At 39.8% G+C, this 16,173-nt stretch overlaps 1 protein-coding gene across 1 annotated transcript; it reads left to right on the forward strand.

The window, feature by feature from the left end:
- The first annotated feature begins 1,039 nt into the window (after window positions 1–1,039).
- On the forward strand, window positions 1,040–11,326 carry Trim69 (tripartite motif containing 69). The gene is made up of 6 exons (XM_041679244.1): window positions 1,040–1,483; window positions 3,105–3,200; window positions 5,838–6,071; window positions 6,843–6,865; window positions 6,949–7,073; window positions 10,788–11,326. Exons 1-6 carry the CDS (start codon window positions 1,055–1,057, stop codon window positions 11,324–11,326), a joined length of 1,446 nt encoding a protein of 481 aa, XP_041535178.1. The 5' UTR covers window positions 1,040–1,054.
- The last annotated feature ends 4,847 nt before the right edge of the window (window positions 11,327–16,173 follow it).

Consider the following 16,173-nt stretch of genomic DNA (forward strand, 5'->3'; position numbering starts at 1 on the left):
GAAGTCTGCTCACACTCTTCTTTGTCCTTGGCCACTGAAGGAAACTGAGCAGCAAATATTTTGTTTACATTTTCTGGAGGAGAAAAACCAACTGCCATTACCTTTCCATACTATACTCTGATCCCTTTAAAGTCAAAGTCAGGAAGACGATAACAAAAGAGAAGAACACACTTCCTCCAAAGAGGTCACACCTCCTAATCCCTGTCATGTAGTCCACTCCCTAATGACCAAGCTCTCAGATCTATGAGCCTAAAGGGGCCAATCTTATTCAGACCATCACACACTTCATATGACTTTAATCCTTTCAAATGTATTAAGATTTGTCTTGTGACTTAACATATGGTTTTAGAGAATGTTCCATGTACACATAAAAATAATGTGTATTCTGATGTCAATGGGATCATAACTGTGTGCTCAGGATGCCCCAGACACTTCATTTCTAGGTATGCGTGATCCACAGAAAATAAAAATATAATCAATGAAACAGAAACTGGAAATAAAAATTTCAAAGCATAATTGGAGAAGATTGGTAAAGAGAGTAATGTACAGCAAAATGTGTATTTTTAGCTTTGAAAGAGTAATTTCTTCTCCTGCTTTGGGTCTGCATTAAAGCTTGAAATAACATCACAAACTATGATGTTAGAAGACATTAAATTCACTGTATTGTTTTATTTTTATTTTATTTATTTAATTATTTTAAATTATGTGTATATGGGTCCAAATGAGTGTACTTCCTGTGAAGGCCAGAAAAAGTGTTGGGTTTCCAGAAACTGGAGTTATAGCCATTTTTAGTGCATGCTGGGAACTGAACTTGGGTCCTCTGCCACAGCAGTATATGCCCTTAACTGCTGAGTCATCTCTTCAGCTTCCATTGCATTATTTTCAAAGAAGAGATTACGATGCTTTGGGTGAATGAATTCTCAGCTCCTTTAGGAATGGAGTTCTACATCCATGTGTATTGAAATGGGCAGTGAGAGAGCCTTAATTAAGCTATTCTTTCCCAAAGGTATCCTCCAGGCCCTCCTCCAACTTCGATCCAGGCAACTATGTTGAAATGTCTGATCCAACCACCCACGCACCCTCAAAAGTGGTGATACAAGATATTACGATGGAGCTACACTGCCCACTGTGTAATGATTGGTTCCGTGATCCACTGATGCTGAGCTGTGGCCACAACTTCTGCCAAGTCTGTATTCAAAACTTCTGGAAACTACATGCAAAGGAAACGTTCTGTCCTGACTGTAAGATGCTATGCCAGTATAACAACTGTACATTCAATCTTGTGCTGGAGAAGCTGGTAGAGAAGATTAAGAAGTCACCCCTGCTCAAGGGCCATCCACAGTGCCAAGAGCATGGAGAGAACCTGAAACTGTTCAGTAAGCCAGAAGGGAAAATGATCTGCTTTCAATGCAAGGATGCACGGTTGTCTATGGGGCAGTCTAAGGATTTCCTGCAAATCTCTGATGCTGTCCGTTTCTTTACGGTGTGTGAGACCTGGGTGGCGAGGAATCCCTTAGGAAAACTCTTTTGGAGGGCTGCTTCTTTCTTCTGACCTCATCCCTTTATTCAAATAATGAGAAAGTGTAGCACCCTCAGAAATACAACATGCCCTGGAAAGTTCTTTCCCTAGAGATGCTCCATGTAGGAAAGGCATTATGGGGGAGCGATGGCTGACTCCTTCAGTCACACACTGGGTAAAGCTTGAACAGAAAAGAGTGTTCCTGCTATAAACGTTTCAAACTTTGATGAAGTGTCAAATAAGCACAACAATGGAAACAGTACATGATAATTATTAGTGAGAGTGAAGTTTGTCACATCTGTAATTTCTAAGTGTTCTGGATTTCTGAGAGGGTCAGGGGAGATTCAATGAAGGAAAGGTATAAGACTAGAACTGGAGAATCGTTTGGGTTTGGATGGGCAGAAGGGAGAAGGAAATGCTCCAATGAGAACAGCGTAGGGAAAGGTGTCCAGATGCAGTTACGGTAGTCTCCTCAAATCCCTATATCTAGACAATAAGATGTCAACCTTAACTGTTTCTGTTGCTTATTATACTCAAAAATTTTGTTTTGGTGGTGCCTGGGATTGAGCCCAGGGCATAGTGTAAGCAAAACAAGTACTATGCTATTGAGCTAATCCTCAGCCCTAGTCACAGTTCTCAAGAGGCAGGAATTATGGCACAGTGGAAGTATAACATGTCTTTGTTACAAGAGTTTACTTGAGTGAACACAGACTTACTAGAAAAAAATGAGAGAGAACTCCAGAGAGTGGGAGAACTCCAAAGAAGGAACACCTCAGAGCTTATTTATTTCCCGGCACACCATGTTTTTTAGATGTCTTTTCCACCCCACTTCCTTGTGTGTGTGAGACACACACACACACACACACACACACACACACACACACAGAGAGAGAGAGAGAGAGAGAGAGAGAGAGAGAGAGAGAGAGAGAGAACAATTTGAAGGAGTTGGTTCTTTTTCCATGATGTGGTTTCTGGAGACTGAACTTGGGTTGACAAGTTTAGCAATGAGTGCCTTTGCCCACAGAGCCATCTCACCCATCCCAGCAATGCGCTAACTTTAATAGTTTATTATGTTAAAATTTCTATGTTCAAACAAATACTGGTGTGCCTTGTACACCCTGTCAGAATCTCTTCTGGAGCCAGGACTGGACTCCCCACCTTGCCTAGCCTGTCCTGTTCCACATCTGCCTCCCTGTGCTATTGGCACAGCTCTTTTCCTGTCCCACAGATGTCTCTTTGTGCTATAGGCATGTGTGTATATGCATGTGAAGGCCAGAGGAAAATTTTAGGCTGTACCTCAAGAAGTTGGCTGCCTTGTTTTTGGAGACAGGGTTTCTCACAAAGACCTGGGATTGCAGATTAGGCTGGGCTGGCTTGTCCCAGCCAGCAAGTCCCAGGGAGTCTGTCTGTCTCCAGCTTCCCAGCACTAGACTTAAGTGTGTGCCACCATGTCCAGTCGTTTATGCAGGCCCTCATGTTTGTGTGGCAGGCACTTTACTAATTGAGCCATCATCTCCCCAGTACTTGGGCTTTGTTTTCTTTATCTCCCAAATTGCTGTGGGTTAATTCTATTTGCTATTTCTAGGATGAGCTAGCTACCTATCAGAGCCAACTTCAGAACACCCTCAAGGAGCTTCAGTCTCTCAGAACTATGCAGAAAGATGCTATTGCTGCTTACAAGGTGAGGGGCAGGGGAAAGGGTTTATGAAGCAGAGCTGGAATTTCCCCTTCCTGTAACTCCAGCTATATCAATATACTAAACGCACCTGGGTTACAGAGTTAGTGCTAGTGCTACTCAGGGTAGGAAGAAACATCTGGTGGGAAAAGTTCCCAATATTTGATTAATTGAACAGATTGCCTTTTGTCCTAACATGCCGTCTTTTGATGGTTAAGTCACTAGGTGAACAATGTGGTATTGAGATCTGCTTGTTCTGTCCTTTCCCTGTGGCAAAATAAAGACTTCCCCAGTAAAACCTACTAAAGATGGCTATGTCCAAAGAAATACTTTTATTTCCTTTGAGTTTATAACCTGGTACCCCTGAACCATGGATTCTCAGATTACACCCCCTCCCATCTGATTTATCTTCCTTAACTGCTCCCAAACTATGTAAAGCTGTTGCCTATACATGTCTTTCCACTTTAGGCTTCACAGGAGTGCTAAACAATAGTAAAGAGTCAGCAAATCAGTATCTAGGTTGGGAGCTAAATTATGTGACAATTATCTCCACAGAAATTACAACCAGTATTCATTCAACAAACATTTATGGAATGGGTCAAGGCATTAGAATCCCACATTAGAATCTTAATTTGGGAGACAGGTATTAAATAATGCCAGCAATACCAAGAAATAACAATAGTGACTAGTACAATATGATCCGAAAACAGAGTAGCAAAGAGAGAGCTATGTGGAGACTCTAATTTAGGTGGAGAAGGACAATGCGCTGAAGAAGTCACGAGCTGGAAATGTACTCAGTTGTTGGTAGAATACTTGCCTAGCATGCATGAGGAAAATGAGTTAGAGAGACAATGATAAGACCATATGGTTAGAAAACTGTTGCAGGTTAGTATGCCAAGAACAATAGCACTTGACTGAACTAAAGAGCAGTGTATATATAGAGATAAACAAGAGCATATGGTGTAGGGAGGTGACCATATAGATGTGGTGATGGATCAAATAGGAGTGAATAGCGAATCTGGAGCCCAAAAGCTGGAGAAAAGCTGTCAGCATTAGATTTAAAGGTATTTAAAGCTGCTGGGGGGGTATTTCCTAGAAAGCATAGAATGAGCTTAAGATAAATACTAATTTTAATATTTAAAATGCAAGCTGGGCGGTGGTGGCGCACGCCTTTAATCCCAGCACTCGGGAGGTAGAGGCAGGCGGGTCTCTGTGAGTTCGAGGCCAGCCTGGTCTACAAGAGCTAATCTCAGGATAGGAACCAAAAGCTACAGAGAAACCCTGTCTCAAAAATCAAAAAAAAAATGCAGTTAGAGGAAGTGGAACTAATTAGACTGGGAAATCATGAGAAAGGTGAAAGGGAAACTGGAAACACATGGGTGAGAAGAACAGTTAAGACTACTTTAAGAGTTGTACAAGGTTTAATAATAGTTGTACAAGTTTAATAATAGTTGTACAAGGAATCTAAGCTATATAAGACAGGCAATGAAGATAGAAGTTTATTAACAGAAACGGGGGGGGGGTGGCAATGATTACCAACTTATTTTATTGTTTTCTTGAGACAGGGTCTCTTCATTTAGCCCTGGAACTCACTTATGTAGACCAGGCTAGCCTTGAACTCATAGCGATCTGCCTGCCTCTGTCCCCCTGTCCCCTCCACCAAGCTCTGGGAATAGGGCCTTGAATCACCACGCCCAGGTTGAATACAAACTCTCAACAGTTCCCCAGTAGGGAACAAGTGAACTTGGAGCAAAAAGTCATGATACATGGAGATGATACATTTTCTGTAAATGATAAAATTCTATGTGTGGTTGAGAATAAGTGGAAAAAGTTCTAAGTCATTAGAAATAAAGACAATGAGGAACTAAGAAGTTAGTTCACCAGGGAGGAAGTTGTGGATGGACACACACACACGCACACACACGCGCGCGCGCGCACACACACACACACACACACACACACACACACACACACCTTGCATGCACAAACTTCAAGTGTAGTGATTATCAAGTTTAGCACTTTATGCATTGTTCATAATCTGTTTCTTTTATGTTGTCCTGGCAGCAAGAGTCGTTTTGGTTTTGAAAGGACAGGTTCCCCAGGATCCTTATGGCCCAAGTTTAACAGTATCATTTGGTAGATACTGTTTTGCCAGTCTAGGAAGGTATTATTGGTATTAATTTTAGAATGTTTAGCTGGGTGGTGGTGGTACATGCCTTTAATCCCAGCATTCTGGAGGCAGAGGCAGGTGGATCTCTTGAGTCTGAGGCCTGCCTGGTTAACAGAGTGAATTCCAGGACAGTTAAGGCTACACAGAGAAATCTTGTCTCAAAACCACCCTCTCCCCACAAAAAATCTTTTTAGAATGTTTGAATGACTCCACAACATTATTTAATAGAACACCGGTTATTATCCAAGCACTGAGGAACAAAATGAAAACAAAACCTTTCCTCTTAAACCATTAAACTAGTTGGGAAAGAAGGATTAAGCCTCCCATAGGGCTCTGCTAGGCAGGACTGAATGTTGATGCTAAGTAATCACTTGTATGGAATTTTCCAAGGTGCGTTGTGTAGGGTGAGCCCCTGTCTCTAAGTGCTAGCTAGTCTCAGTAGTAATCGTGGTGATGATTATGGAGGTTTCCAGGACAACAAGATACAATTGCAACAACAACTTTCCCTGGAGTTTCTAAAACTGCATCAGTTCCTGCACAACAAAGAGAAGGACGTTCTAAACGAGCTCCGGAATGAGGGAAAAGTCTTGAGCGAGGAGATGGAGGTGAATCTGAACCAGCTTCAGGAACAGTGTCTTCTTGCCAGAGACATGCTGGCAAACATTCAGACACGGATTGAACAGCAGAATCCCTTCGACTTCCTCAAAGTGAGATTCCACACCAATTTGATTATGGGTACACTTGGAGGAAAGAGGGCCTGGGGTTGGGGGGCAAGGAAAGCTCAATTGATCTGAACCCAACCCAACCATGGCAGCGCTTTAAGATCCTTTGGGAGAAACGTAGGCTGCTTTTGTTCTGAGTTCAGTGGAAAGCTGTGCTTTCACATCCCTAAAACACACGATTAGTACAAGTTCATCAATATTTTTGTTTTCCCATAAAGAACCTTGAAGCTTTATTTCTTTTTTTAAAAAAATGTCTCTGATAACCTTTGTTGAGTTTTGGGCTTACAGAAATCATAATCTGAAATATTTAAAAATCTTTTTGTCAAACTTTGCTACCTGAAGTCTCACCTCTAAAGCAACACTGGTGATCACCTCAGGACTCAAAAGTTTAGTTACCCTTGGCACTGGGATTACTTCTGGTTTTATCTTGTGGGAGGATTTGGAAGTGTTCACTTTAAAAAAAGTTGACCTTAACTATGAACTTATTGGCACCTTTACTGTTTCCTATGAGAGTTGGGATTACAGAAATCAGGAGGTTAGCAAGTGAGAGGTCAGTTTTTCCCGGGTTAGATTGGGGTGTTGAGGAAAAAGCCCATGGAGGATACAAACTGTTGTTGAAGATGGGCTGAGGACCACCTGCACAGGAAGCCAGTATTGACAATTAAACCCGGATGGTGTTCAACCAGAACAACCAGACAGACTTCCAGAGATGATAAACAGGCAACTGACTGCTCTCTCTCTCCTTTTCTCATTTAGGACATCACAAAGCTCATAGATAGGTAAGTGCTCCTCCATGGCACTCTGTCCCTTGCCTTCTGTCCCTGAGGATGTCTAAAAAATAAACTCTTTGTGTCCCTTACAGTGTGGAGAAAGGAATAAGGGCACTCACACCCAGTCAGCTTATCTCCAAAAAGCTGAGCCCAGGCCGCTTCAAAGGTCCCATCCAGTATATAACCTGGAAGGAAATGCAGTCCATTCTTTGCCCAGGTATAGTGGGAAGTAGCTACTCATTCCTATGACCCTTAATCTACATTTCATCTGTGCTGTCTCTGCTGTGGCCCCAGTTAGTTCTTTTGTTTGAGACAGGATGGAGGTATACACAAGTGCTCTGTCTGTGTGTATGCCTGCAGGCCAGAGAGGGCATCAGATCTCATTACAGATGGTTGTGAGCCACCATGTGGTTGCTGGGAATTGAACTCAGCACCTCTGGAAGAGCAGCCAGTGCTCTTAACCACTGAGCCATCTCTCCAGCCCTTGGGGTGGAGTTTAGTCAAAAATACTTTTTTCTTTTTCTTTTGTTGCTATGATTTAAGAATATGTATCTTTGAATTAATAATACATAAGAGTCTGATATTATAATTAATCCTCAGCCTATGATTTTGTTTGATCTAGAATGTGTAGAAATGGCCACAAATTTATCCTATTTTGCTGCATCAGCTACACGAATCTCTGGAGTGTCTCTGCTCTGAAGGCATTTTCCATACGTACTCCTTGTATATATTTGGAGTCCTTACAGGTCTTTTAGGGCTTGCCAGTCACAGCATAGAACACAACATTATAAGAGAGTGTTAAGAGATCATCAGTGCTTCAGAAAAAAAAGTTCTCCAGAAGAAAACTGTATCTAATTTCAGTAGATATGACTAATGAGCACATTTTTGTATTCTTGCAAATATCAAGGTCTGAACAGGACAAAATAACACAAGTGGTATTTCAAGAAAAAGAAGCAATAGTCTAGATATGTATAGAAATAAAATTTTAGATAGCTTTTGCAAAATTCATATGGATATTATTATTGTTTGTTATTAACCTAGTTAAAATCATAAATATATCCCTGCCACATTTTCCAGGTGACTAACACTGAAAGAAAACGACTTCACTGAAGTATAATTAATAGAGCAGAATCTGCCAATTTTACCTAAATATTCTCAGTGTGCAAGCTGATGAGTTTTAACAAACATATCCATCTCTGTTATTAAAATATAGATGGATGGGGGCTGGGGAGATGGTTTAGTGGATAAAGTGCTTGCTGAACAAACACGAGGACCTGAGTTTGAATCTGCAGCACCTATGTAAAAAGTGGGGCAAACAACTGTAACCCCAGAACTGGGGATGGAGTTGGAGAAAAATGTAGATCTTTAGGAGGCTTGCTGGGCAGCCAGTCTAGTTAAAGAATGAGTTCCAGATTCAGTGAGAATCCTGTCTCAAAAAATAAGACAGAGCATGATTGAGGAGGCACCTAAAGTGGACCTCTGAGTTCCACACGCAAAAGTTCATGCATGGGCATACCTGTGTACACAAACACATGTGTGCACACACAAAGACATGTCTTTGCAGTCAGCTCTTTTTGTATAGCTCTAGCCCTTAGTGCTTGCTGACCCGCTTTACTTCACTTTGGATGTGTCTTTTCAATTCGTGATTTAATGTAAACCGCATACTACAGCACCGTGTACTTGCTGCAGCACTTCCTTTGATTCGCCTATGTAGATGCACATAGCAGTAATTTTGTTTAAGGGACACATCATAATATGCTTATCTATTCTTCCACTGACGAACATTTGGGTAGATTATACTTTAGGGCAGTTAAGAATAAAGTTGTGTGAATCTGTTTACAAATCTTTAAGAAGGAGACCTAGTGATGAGGTTGAAGATTTGCATTTAATTTTATAAGAAACTGTTAACCCCTTTTCTCCCTCAACTGGAGGAATCAGTTTACATTTCTGCCTGCAATGGATGAAAATACTATTTTCCCTACATTTTGACAAAAATTGCTATTGTCAATCTTTCTAATTTTAACTATTTAACCTTAAATATAGTAACATTTCATCATTGTTTTAATGTACACATCTCTAATGTCTAATCCTGTTGCACATCTCTCCATGTGGTTCTCTGCCATTCCTATGCCTTGTTGGTGAGATATATTCAATCTTTTGACCACACTTTTGTTGGATTGTTTTGTCCTTTATCACCCATGTTTGTTTAAAAAGGGATTTAAAGAAACAAAACAAAAGTGTGTCTATGTATGAGTCTGTTCTCCTTAGTGTGGCTGTCTGTCAACAGAGGACAGAAAAAGGTTGGGTTCCCTGGGGCTGGAGATACAGGCCGTTGTGAGTTGCCTGACGTGGGTGCTGGAAATAGAACTCTTCTGCAAGAGTAGTATGTGCTCTTGACTTTCGAGCCATTTCTCCGTCACAGATTGCTTTTTTGATAGCTCCTATTTTTTTTTTAACTTACATTTTTTGAGATAGAGTCTTATGTAGCCTAGGCTGACTGAGAGTTCTGTGTGGCCAAGGATGACCTTGAGCTCCCCATCCTGCTGTTTCTACCTCACAAGTGCTAGGATTATAGGCACGTACCTGATATAAAACATTAAACAGCAGTAACAACAACAAAACTGGGATCTCATTATATTGCTCAGGCTGGCTTTAAAATTAGGATTCTTCTGTCTCAACCTCCTACATGCCAGAATTATAGGTGTACGCTACAGCTCCAACTAAATTTTAATTGACACATGATATTTGTAGACATTTATAGGATGCAATATAATATCTAATACAAGTATGCAACATACAATAATTAAATCATTAGTAGTATTTATGTTTCCTCAAACATTTATCACTTCTATGTGCTGGAAACATTTGAACTCTTTTAGTTGATTAAAAATATATAAAAAAAAGCCTGGGGATACAGCTTAGTAATAGAGTGCTGGCCTTACATATACAAGGTCCTGGGCTCAATTTCCAGCACTGTCAACAAAACAAATTCACTGGGAAAAAATATATATAGTAGATTATGATTACCATGTTGTGCTATAAAACTCTGAAATTAACAACTATCTTACTGTATTTGGGTTTCTGTTATCCAATATCATTCTACCCCATCCCTCCTATCCTTCCTGGTCTCCAGTGATCACTAGTCTATTTCTATGAGGCAAATTTTCTTAGTTTTTACATATTTTAAAAATATCTTCATCTGTCACAGAATTCTATTACTGTAGAATACAATATAAATTAAGTAGTTACAAATGTGAAATTAAAGACTGTTTACAAAGTACAGGCCTGGTTTTGTAATTACCAGATTCAAATGACATAAAACTACATTGTTAGATTGTCATACAAATTTCTAAATGTGGCTTTCATTGTGTGTGTTATCTTGTCCCAGGCTGGTAACCACATAGTTTGTGGACTCCACTCTGAAGAGCAGTGGCACACACCACTCTAGAGCTACAATGTCTCTCTGCATGTTAAACCAAACACAATCTCTACCAGGTACCTCAGTCTTCCCGAGTTCTAACAGACAATCTCTCCTACACAAGCACCTAGCTGCATTTCATCTTCCTTCCAGTATCTGCTTGCCCAGAGTGGACATTTCCTGTTACATCCCAGTTGAGACATGCTCCTCAGGGACATCTCCTAGGACAGCCTCACCTAATTTTACCTAATTTGGCATTAGTCAAGATTCATGTTATTTGTATTGTTTCTTCAGTAGAACATAAATTAATTCAGAGCAAAGTCTATCTTTATCCCTAATATAAAAAGGTCTATACATAGCAACATGGATACCACGCAACAGAAAGTATATGGGAAACTTTCTGACTAAGGGTTTCTGCATATTGGAATGAAAACAAAGTATCTATGTTAGTATTATTTCTTACTATGGAAAATGGCATTCACTTCCTTTCCTGCTATCTCATTTTCTTACTAGGCCTGTCTCAAATAACTCTGGATCCTAAAACAGCTCATCCAAATCTGGTGCTATCCAAAAGCCAGACCAGTGTGTGTCATGGTGATGTGAAGCAGGTAATGCCTGATGGCCCAGAGAGGTTTGATTCCAGTGTGGCTGTACTGGGCTCAAAAGGCTTCACCTCTGGAAAGTGGTACTGGGAAGTGGAAGTAGGAAAGAAGCCAAAATGGACAGTTGGAGTCGTCAAAGAATCTATCATTCGGAAAGGGAGTTGCCCTCTCACTCCTGAGCAAGGATTCTGGCTTTTAAGACTAAGGAACCAAACTGATCTAAAGGCTCTGGATTTGCCTTCTTGTAGTCTGAAACTGGGTGAGCTCAACAGGGTGGGCATATACGTGGATTATGAGGGAGGGCAGGTGTCCTTCTATAACGCTGCGACCATGACCCATCTTTACACCTTCAGTTGTCTTTTCATGGAGAAACTTTTCCCCTACTTCTGCCCCTGCCTTAATGATGGTGGAGAGAATAAAGAACCATTGCATATCATACATCCACAGTAATTACATACTATTGTATAAATTCAGAGCATTATTAAAATATTGAAATAGTTCACCAATTTCACTGGATTTTTTTTTTCCAATTTACGGGGAACTTTGAAATAATGGAAGCAGGATTCACAAACGGACTTGAATTTCAGTTTCCTACATGGATTTTGCTGAAGCCACTCAAGATAACATTCTACTTCTCTGGGGTCTTCCAAGACACAGGCGCTTCCCTGAGTACGATCCTCGTGTTTTGTTTCTGTAGCAAACTGCTCCTTGATTTTGCAATGGTTGGAAGCCCTTTCTTTACAAATGCCTGCCAGCCTGAGTCTAAGAGGACGGGCTTGCACATCTTCACTCTTCTTCCTGTTTAATTATCTTCTTTTCAGTGCTGGGGTTTGATTATAAAAATCCAGATTGCTGGGCGGTGGTGGCACACGCCTTTAATCCCAGCACTCAGGAGGCAGAGGCAGGCGGATCTCTGTGAGTTAAAGGCTAGCCTGGTCTACAGAGTTCCAGGACAGGCTCCAAAGCTACACAGAGAAACCCTAACTCGAAAAACAAAACAAAAATAAAAACAAACAAACAAAAAACCCATCTCATTTCTTTTTCAAAACATGCTGCTGTAAATTTGAAAATTTGCTTCAGAGACTTAAAGTAGAAAACGGCTTGAATTAGCTTATAACTAATCTTTTCTGCATTCTCTCAACATACTTTTTAGTCGAGCAAACATTTGGCTCTTTTTCCTCTTTTCAGTTCTTTTTTCCTGCTTTATTAGTGAGAGTTACCTGTTTCTCCTATATTAAAACATTATTTGGAGTGAGGTAACCCAGACACAGAAAGACAATTATCATATGTACTCACTTATAAGTGGTTTTTAAACATAAAGCAAAGAAAAACAGCCTACAAACCACAATCCCAGAAAACTTAGACAACAATGTGGACACTAAGAGAGACTTACATAGATCTAATCTACATGGGAAGTAGAAAGTAGAAAAAGTCAAGATCTCCTGAGTAAATTGGGACCATGGGGACTTTGGAGGAGGGCTGAAGAGGGGAGGGAGAGTCAGGGAGGGAAGCAGAGAAAAATGTGGAGCTCAATAAAAAAAGAAATTCCCAAAGAATTAATAAAAAAGCACATCCACATTTCCACCTGCTTTGTCCTTTTTCACCAGTCCTGACTGTATTTCAGTTAACAGCATTTTTCATCCTACTCCTTTCAACATGTTCATCCTCTAGATTCTTCCTTCTTTCTATGGTTAGAGCTCTTTTTGTTTTTTATTTTTCAAGACAGGGTTTCTCTGTAGCTTTGAAGCCTGTCCTAGAAGTAGCTCTTGTAGACCAGGCTGGCCTTGAACTCACAGAGATCTGCCTGCCTTAGTTAGTGCTGGGATTAAAATAGGCGTGAGCCACCGCTGCACAGCTAGTTTAGAGTTCTTAAGACTCACATTATTCTTGATGAAATGGTCCTAGTTCCCCTCCTTGGAATTTCCAACCTAAGTTGCTTTCATGTACAACATGTATATGTTTATAATAGATGAGTTTGGTAACTAACATGACATGATTAAAAGGCTATATTTAAAACTTACTATTTTTCTAAACAAAATACTTTATTTTTTTATTTATGTGTATGCGTATACATCTGAGTGTGTGCCACATGGATGCAGGAGCCTGCGGAGTACCAAAGAAGATGTTTCATCCTTGGAGCTGGAGTTTTAGGTGGTTGTGAGCTGCCTGATGTGGGTGCTGTAGCTCAAATTAGGTCCTCTGAAAGAGCAGTACATGCTCTTAATCACTGAGCCATTTGTCCAGCCCCTTACTATGTCTTTCAATGACTTCACTCCAACCAGGATGCGGTGAGGACTCATTTGAGCCTGGAACTTTGCTCGGCGTTATCATTGTCTCCCCTATCAAATAATATACTTTAATTATTTCTAAAACTGCACAATGATTAAAGCAAGTGGTAGATATGTAGAAGTTTTCTGAAAATAATAATAAAAATACTAATTAACTAATAACTTAGCTTTAGGACCCAAACAGTAATGAAACATTGGTGGCTCCTGTGTGCCTCTCCCATTCTTCAGGTACTCATTACTCTATGTTTTGTATTAGAACATAAGAGATGGGGCTGGAGAGATGCTTCAGCAGATAACAGCACTTACTACTCTCACAGAAGCTCCAGATTCAGTTCCCAGCACCCACAGGGCTGCTTATCAACACCTGTGATTTCAGTTTCAGGGAATCTGATGCTTTCTTCTGACTTTCTCAGGTTCTTGCATCCATGTGGCATGCATGCATACTCAGGCACACACACATACCCTAATGAATAAATAATATTTTACATAAAAATTCCTTAAAAATACAAACTATAGCTGGTTTTTCTATACAAGGATTATTTTATTTTTTCTATATTAAATATTTGTATATTACTAAAATATATATTTTAATTTTATAACTTCTTTTGAACTTAAAAATAAATAGCATGTTGTTATATGTGTTCCTGGTTTTTTTTTAAAACTCAAAATTATGAGGTATCAGTATTCCTTCTCTTATCCATGGTTTCATGTACCACAGCTACAGTTACCTGTAGCCAACCATGATCTGAAAATATCAGTGGGAAATTCCAGACATAAATGATTCATTAATTTAAAATCGTGGCTCTGAGAGCTGGAGGTGCAACTCAGTGGTAGAGACTTCTTATCTATCATATTTGAGGGTTTGGGTGTTGAATCCCCAGGACTGCATAAACAGACAGACAGACAAATAAATAAAACATGCAGTTCTGAGTAGTAGGACAGAATCTTATGCCTTCCTACTCCTCCCACTTGGGATCAAGAGGGCAGCACATTCACAATGTACATACTAACCGCCTTACAGTAGTTAAGAGAAAATACATTAATTTTGTTCAATATATTTTTATAATTGTTCTGTTTCATTACTGTCAATCTCTTACCATGTCTTATTTACAAATTAAAATTTGTCAGAGCTATACATGTGTAGTGGTGGAAAGTATAGTATATATAGGGTCTAGCATTAGTAGCTTCCGGCAACCACGTGGAACGCTGAAAAGCATCCTCTGTGCTTAAGGACTATTGTGTTTCGTTGTATGAAAATACGGTATAATTCAGGATCACGCGTGGGTAAAGACAGTTGCCGCCAAGTCTGACGACCTGAGTTCAGTCCTTAGGACCCATGTGGTAGAAGGAAAGAACAACAACTCAAGTTGTCCTCTGACCTCCACATCCAAACCATGCCACATCCCAAAAAAAAAAAAAACACCCATAATTTTAAAATTTAAAGGAGAGAGTAGTTTAAATAAATACCCAGCGTACAGTGATTGTTTCCTTTTCCCTTTTGGTTATTGTCCTTAGCAATTAGGCCGCCATAAACACTCTATGTGTACCGCTGCATGTGCACATGGAGCAAGCTTCCCCAGGGACACGTGATAAATGCTGGGTGACATAACCTTAAGTGAGACTGCAGATCAAAGAGCAAGTACAGCTTTACGTTCTCACTAGCAGCAGCAGCAGCAGGAATCCCTGTGACTCTTGTCTTCACCAATCCACTTTTTACTAATAAGGTCAGCATGTAACGGTATCTCGTTGTGGTTTTAATTTGCATTTCCCTAACAACCATGTGATTAAGCAAATTTTCATGTGTTTATTGGTCATTTGTGCATCTTTTATAGAAGGTCTATTCGGAAGTTTGCTGAATTTTCTAATTGGGCCATTCCTCTCTTATTGTTTTATAGGGTTACTTATATATTCTGGGTACTAATCCTTGGTTGATTATTTGCGCTGCAGGTACCTTCCCCTGTAGTACTGTGTGTATTCACCCTAGTTATGGTGACTTGGATGAAGAGAATTTTAAAGGAATCAAATTTTTTGGTCATGGTTAACACTATATCTCAATTTAAAAAAATATCCTTTGCCTGGGGCCAAAAATATTATCTCGTGTTCTGTGTATCTTGAGGTTTTGCCTTGCATATTTAAGAGCTCAATGGTTCATATAAACAGAAAATAACAAGTATGAGTTTACATGAGTCTAATTAAAAGTAGTGCCGTACAAGGCCTGCATACAAATAAAATTTAAAACATATAAGAATTGATAGATCTGGGCTGGAGAGATGGCTCAGTGGTTAATAGCATTGCTTGCTCTTCCAAAGGTCCTGAGTTCAATTCCCAGCAACCACATGGTGGCTCACAACCATCTGTAATGAGGTCTGGTGCCCTCTTCTGGCCTGCAGACAGAATACTGTATACATAATAAATAAATAGATATTTTTTAAAAAATTGATAGATCCATAAGATTTTTACATGGCTTTCCTATTGACAGAGCATTAGACAATATGAGTAATTTGACCCAACAAACATATATACAGAACACTATAGTCTAGACCATCTAAGAACATTGTTTTTAAAGATATAACCTTACTGATTATATAGTTTCATTATAGAAGAAAATGGTAACAAACTTCAAAAGACTTGATCAAAAAGACCAGTATTTCATTTTAATGCAGCTAAGCCATAAGTAAATCTTCACATGTGGGGGTTGAAGCATAGGATCACAAGTCTGAGGCTAGCCTGTAAATCCATGGAGACTCGTTCAAAAAACAAACAAAAAAATTAAATAACCCACTTTAAAAAATGTTCTACTGAAATCTGAGACTAATTTGAACAGAGCAATAAATAAGAAATGACATATCAAAAATTCTGTGGCACTCAGTTTAAGAGGAATGTCATAGCCTGGCCCTATAGGCTTAGAATTTTGTGTCTGAGTGTGTTCTGTGCCAACTCTGGGTACTTTTCACTGAGTTCTATCCTCAAGAATATCTAATGTAGACATGGTGACATAGGCCTGTGATC

The sequence above is a fragment of the Microtus oregoni genome, unplaced genomic scaffold (assembly GCF_018167655.1).
Source record: "Microtus oregoni isolate MIOR12 unplaced genomic scaffold, Mior012 000031F_ref0000149, whole genome shotgun sequence".
NCBI lineage: Eukaryota > Metazoa > Chordata > Mammalia > Rodentia > Cricetidae > Microtus > Microtus oregoni.

Coding starts and splice junctions, on each gene's coding strand:
- Trim69 (XM_041679244.1), top strand. CDS start 1,055: ATGTCTGATCCAACCACCCACGCACCCTCAAAAGTGGTGATACAAGAT. Junction 3,201..5,837: donor ATGCTATTGCTGCTTACAAG/GTGAGGGGCAGG, acceptor GGAGGTTTCCAG/GACAACAAGATACAATTGCA. Junction 6,866..6,948: donor ATCACAAAGCTCATAGATAG/GTAAGTGCTCCT, acceptor TGTCCCTTACAG/TGTGGAGAAAGGAATAAGGG.